The 5,716-nt window shown below is 37.9% G+C and overlaps 1 protein-coding gene across 2 annotated transcripts; it reads left to right on the top strand.

The window, feature by feature from the left end:
* Positions 1–3,188: 3,188 nt before the first annotated feature.
* Positions 3,189–5,427, top strand: LOC110939945 (bZIP transcription factor 27). 2 transcript variants are annotated; one of them, XM_022181509.2, is made up of 3 exons: positions 3,189–4,086; positions 4,951–5,028; positions 5,115–5,427. In XM_022181509.2, exons 1-3 carry the CDS (start codon positions 3,547–3,549, stop codon positions 5,184–5,186), a joined length of 690 nt encoding a protein of 229 aa, XP_022037201.1. In that variant the 5' UTR covers positions 3,189–3,546; the 3' UTR covers positions 5,187–5,427. The 2 variants fall into 2 exon arrangements, with proteins under 2 accessions (XP_022037201.1, XP_035833450.1); XM_035977557.1 differs by having other exon boundaries at positions 3,262–4,086; positions 5,121–5,427.
* Positions 5,428–5,716: the final 289 nt, after the last annotated feature.

The raw sequence follows: 5,716 nt of genomic DNA, 5'->3' as shown, positions 1-5,716 counted from the left end.
GTTGTGCCTTTTTATGTGCTATATATATATATATATATATATGATGTATATAGTTGTTATATTATAATGATGTATCATACACACATTTTCATAGGAATAAATCCTATTTTTATTTAATAAAAACGTCTATTTATTTTAGGTAACTTTATTGCCACTTTTCCAAGCCTTCAGTGCTGTCCAGCTGGCTTCTATTTGGCTTTCACATATTGTTACCTGAAACGCGTTTAAAAATATTTTGTCAGTGGGAAATACTGGTGAGTGAATCCCAGTTTAATCAAGTTTAAATAAAAACCATTGTACAGTATTGAGGGCGGTCTCGCAATTACATTTGTTTCCAAGTCATATCAATTACCACCCACGGTACTGTCAACCCGACTTATGGAAATGTTACCCCTCGCAAGGCAGTAACAAATTTTGTATACAAAACCCCAACATACTGACGATAATTGTATCCTTACAAATACTCAAAAACTGTTTAATATATAATTAATCGTGTGAGGTTTTGTAAAACAATTTGCAAAAAGGGAATTACTCACATTGCTGTCTTAGATTTTCTGTAAGGGTTACCTGAAGATTATCTATAAATTACACAAATGCACACGTGTTAGTATAATAACCCATTTTAACATTAGCAATACCCTCCCTGAGACGGCATTCCAACGACTACGTCGGGCAGAACCACGACAGCCGTTACGGAACCCTAGATCAATCGGGCAGCGTATCTAATACGTATCCAGGGGTTATGATACTTACAACGGAGCATAACTTCGTTATTTAGGGGGTATTATGCCCGGAGATTATGCCTACTATAAGAAAATTTCGAGAGAGAAAGAGTTTGTGAGCGATTTTCGACTGAAGGCCCGATGCCCTCTTATATAGGGCCTGATTTGGGCTTTCTCGTGGCCCGCGTAAAGTGAGACCTCGGGCTACGCGGCCCGCGTAGTAGAGTAATAGGGTTAGGGTTGATTGGTCATCACAACTAGCTGCGACACGATGATGACACGTGGCAGCCTGGGGTGTCGCCGGAGATCTGAGTTGTCGTGCCCCACGTAAGATCTTTAAGGGGTCTACGCGGCCCGCGAGCGACCTTTAAACTTTGTTTTTAATTAATTTTAAATGCTAGATCGTATTTTGGGCTCGGTTTTCACATACGGGGTGTATTTTAAGACATATTAGGGTATTTTAAATATTTTAGGGTGTTAGAAAAATTTCAGGAGGGTTGTTATAGTACCTCTCGAAACTAGGCTGGAGCTACTTGGCATAAATTAAGAGGATCTTGCAAATCCCTAGATGCCTGAAGTCTGTTAAACTCATTTTATGTATTTGTTTTATGGTCCGTCTGTGGATCTCTATTACAATCCGTCTGTATATTCTTTCGTTTGAACTTTGAACATTATGGGTTGTAATAGTATTTAAACTTCCAAGCCTTCCGCTATGCTATAATTGTGTTTAATTGTCTATGATGATATCAGCTACGTCACGATACACCCCACCGGGCCCACCATAAATATGTGGAAATATCCGGGTGTGACATCATTGCACCTACCTCAAGATGAGTGAGAGCAACTTTACTATACTTGTCCTTTATGTGGATGATATTCTATTGGCAAGTAATAGTTTAGACATGTTGCATGAGTCGAAGCGGTTACTCTCGCATAACTTCGACATGAAGGATCTCGGAGATGCTTCTTAAGTCATTGGCATCGAAATTCACTGAGATAGACACAAAGGGATCTTAGGATTGTCTCAAAAGGCATATAGATCGTGTCCTTACACGTTATAACTTGCAACAGTACAAACCCTCAGTCCCTCTAGTAGTTAAGGGAGATGTTTTCGGTTCATTCAAATGCCCGACAACATAGGTTGAAAAGGAGAAAATGAGCCAGATACCTTACGCATCAGTGGTTGGAAGCCTGATGTATGCTCAAGTCTGTACTTGCCCAGATATCGCTTATATTGCTGGAATGCTAGGCCGTTATCAGACTAATCCTAGCCTAGATCACTGGAAAGCAGCTAAGAAAGTACTTCGATATCTGCAAGGGACGAAAGGCTATAAATTGACTTATAGAATAAGTGATCATTTAGAAGTGGCATGCTATTCTGATTCTGACTTTGCCAAATGCAAAGATGATAAGAAATCTACTTCGAGCTATATCTTTATGTTAGTAGGCGGACCTATCTCTTGGAAGAGTCATAAACAATAGTTAACCACAACTTCCACAATGATGGCAGAATACATTGCTGTTTATAACGCAACCTGTCATGGAATGTTGCTTAGGAATCTGATCACTGGACTCAAAATCGTTAATTCCATTTCTAGACTATTGAAGCTTTACTGTGATAACTCATCTGCCGATAGTTTCTCGAACAGTAACAGTTTGACCGGAGTTGGTTTATATCTCGATACAAAGTATTTGTTCGTACATGAACAAGTTGAGGAAAATAATCTTTGTACTGAGTATATTAGTACTAAAGATATGATTGCAGATCCGATGACTAAAAGTATCCCACCTAAAGTTTTCGAAGAACATGTTTTGAATATGGAATTTGCTAAAGACCTTATTTATAGCATGTTGTACTTACTTATGTTTTAATTAATGAAATTTCCCCAGTTTTGATTTTGTATGTCTCCACTCCCCTACAACGTCTCTATCTCCACGTAGGCGAGACGGTAGGCAATATTCATACAAGGAATCTTTTCCACCCATTTCATTATCATCATATCTTACTTGTTTTATCCTAAGGCTGGACGGTATGGGGGCCGTCCCCCTCCGTCCCGGTCCGTCGCCGGAGCCAACACTATGCCGCCCCCTGCGTCCTCCTCCCCGCCCCCGTCTTCAACGTCCATTTTTCGACGTTCAGGACGATCCTCCAGGTGGGCCCCCTTTCTTCGACGTTCCGTCACCCCATCCCGCCCACCCCCGTCAAGCTCCGTCCCCCGTCTTCATCCCGTCTGCATACCGTGTAGCCTAATAAAAACTATGACATAAAACCCTAAAACTATGTTTGATCCTAATTCATCCTAAATCTCATCATATGACAAACAAAAATTTAGAATCTTTCATCGTCAATATCTAGGTAATCTAGGCAATATCTAGGTAATGCTATGATTTGTTGAACACTTAGTTGTGGTCCACATATGTTTAGTTATTTTGAAGTTGTTATAAGGAACCTATGACATATCTTATTATCATAAAAAAGGCCAATGAAATTGGCATGTGTATATAAAGAGAAAAGAGATCAGAATTTCCCTAGTAGGCTCAACAAATGGAAACAACAAAATCTTTGTCACATCCTAATATGGTTGTGACTGAAGGTGTTTGAAATTTAAGCATCTTTGTTGCCACCACATCATAGGTTTTTGAGGCACAAAACGCCAATTATCAATGACCATTCAAGCCTCAAAGGTACTACTCCCTACTGCCACCACCTCTCCCCATTAGACTTTTAGTACAATGCTTTGATAGACCTCTTGTGTCCTATGACATATGTCATATTTTGATTTCACTTCCATCTCTTACACATATTCAAACACACACTCAACAAATGTTATCTCATCATGGTGATGCTAGCAACAATCTAACCACAGATCACCAAAATCTTACTAGGGTTTCATCATCTTCCTCATCCACCACCTCTTGCAACCGCTCAACCACCACCAGAACAATGGAGGAGGTGTGGAAGGACATCAACCTCTCCACCACCAACCACCATGCCACCGCCGGCAAGGGCTACCGTGGGTTCATTCTCCAAGACTTTCTTGCAAAACCCTTTTCTAGTAATGACACAACCACCAGTGTTTCTCTTTCTCCACCTGGGTATGGATCGCCGTCCCCACCACCACCGCCACCGCCGCAGCAGCAGCAGCAACCCATGCTATTTAACCTCAACTCCGGCCCGGACCAGCTCAACTTTCTGACTGATGATCAAGTGTTGGCCTCGGCTAACTCGTCTTCAGGGTTGCTGGGGAACAACATTGGTGGGATGAGGATCTTGCCGGCGACAGACCGGACCGGTGGCGACCGCCGGCACAAAAGAATGATCAAGAACCGTGAGTCTGCCGCTCGGTCAAGGGCTAGAAAGCAGGTTGGTAGAACTTTAGTCCTTGTGTATTCGAGTTGACTCGCTGTTTTTATTAAGTATTATTTAGTTCTTGTGTATTCGAGTTGACTCACTATTTTTATTAAGTATTATTTCTTGCAACTCGTTTTTCACCATCCAAAATTCACAAACATTTAAATAAACATTTTGACATATTGCTACTCGTGTATAAAACATTTAAAAAAACATTTTGACATATTACTAGTGTATATAATCTTGGAGTTCAATTTTTTTTTTGTTTGCCAAATATTGTGTGTTATTTATTTGCTTAATAAATGTATATGGTAAATTCTATAGGTTTCCTATATATTATTTTATTATATATAGTATATTTGAGTTATTAAATTGAGTATAATAACTTTAATTTATTGGTTTTGTATGATTATCTTAAGCAGATTTAATCTTTTACAGACGTCATTTATCTGGTCCCTTGCTGAAAGCATGATTCTTTGAATCTTTGATGTATTTTTTGTGGGGTATAGACATTTTGTTTCCTTTGTGTTACTGTCAATAAACATTTTTCAGTGATTATTTATGACTTCCTTTATTTATTGCTTGTATACATGTTAAGTTCGCAATCTCTCTCTCTCTATATATATATATATTGAACTAGTAAAAATAAAACAAGAGAAATTAATGTATCAGAAAGATAATTTGTATACAGTAATTATACAAATTGTTGTAGTTATATCTTAGTTTTGAATAAGTAGACATTGGATTAAGTCATTATTTGCATACTGTAAAAAGTATTTAGTGAAATATCATAATAATAACATATACAATTTTAGTTTTGAGCTTGTATGAGGGTGATTCACATATGCTTGTTAACCTTTGGTCAATGTTGCCCAGGCTTACACCAATGAGTTGGAAAACGAAGTGGAACGTTTGAAAGAAGAAAATGCGATGCTCAAAAGGCAACAACAACAGGTTCATATGATTGTTTCGTTTAAATATTACATGTGCCAAAGATATCATATATCATTTATATATGTTTTTATTGTATAAATGGACAGTTGCAGGTGGCAACAGCATCTCAAATGACCAAAAAGAGGGGCCTCCAAAGAACATCAACTGCTCCATTTTAAGACAAAGAGGGTGGTATATTTTAGGAAAGAGTGAAAATAGGTAAGAATGAATTTTTGAGGGGGTGTTTAGGAAGTTAGATATAAGAAGAAGGGTGTGGCAGGTAGAATGTTATGTTGCCTTATTTTGGGTCAATTTTTCCAGCATGCAAAAGCTTGTTGGCTGTACTTTTGGCCCACTTGTCTAATCTGGTAATTTAGCAATCCTAAATATTGAAAATGACATGAAACTACCCTTTATGTATACTCAAGTTGATTCTAAATTAAAGTCCCAATTAACACACTTAATTTTTGAATAAACTTGTGTAAATGAAAGGAGGTGCCAAACTAGTTTAATTTAAGAGAGTTTGAGCTTAAACTCAGTTTGCAACTAAGTTCTAGCTAGCTTCAAGTCCCGCTCGTTTAATTTAAGAGTGTTTCACGGCTCTGTTATTATTTATTAAATATTAATTATTTTATGTATATAGTTGTGTGTATGTATAAAGTTAGAAGTATACATACTAAAGTTACATACTATTTCGTTATCTTTTATT

This window comes from Helianthus annuus, chromosome 9 (assembly GCF_002127325.2).
Source record: "Helianthus annuus cultivar XRQ/B chromosome 9, HanXRQr2.0-SUNRISE, whole genome shotgun sequence".
NCBI classification, from domain to species: domain Eukaryota; kingdom Viridiplantae; phylum Streptophyta; class Magnoliopsida; order Asterales; family Asteraceae; genus Helianthus; species Helianthus annuus.
The sequence above is the reverse complement of the archived record's forward strand: the minus strand, read 5'-3'. Positions and strand labels throughout refer to the sequence as shown.

What these genes read in the sequence shown, in the direction of transcription:
- LOC110939945 (XM_022181509.2), top strand. Translation starts at nt 3,547, where the DNA reads ATGTTATCTCATCATGGTGATGCTAGCAACAATCTAACCACAGATCAC. An exon ending in GGTCAAGGGCTAGAAAGCAG is followed by an intron (nt 4,087 to 4,950) that starts GTTGGTAGAACT and finishes AATGTTGCCCAG; the next exon opens with GCTTACACCAATGAGTTGGA. An exon ending in TCAAAAGGCAACAACAACAG is followed by an intron (nt 5,029 to 5,114) that starts GTTCATATGATT and finishes ATAAATGGACAG; the next exon opens with TTGCAGGTGGCAACAGCATC.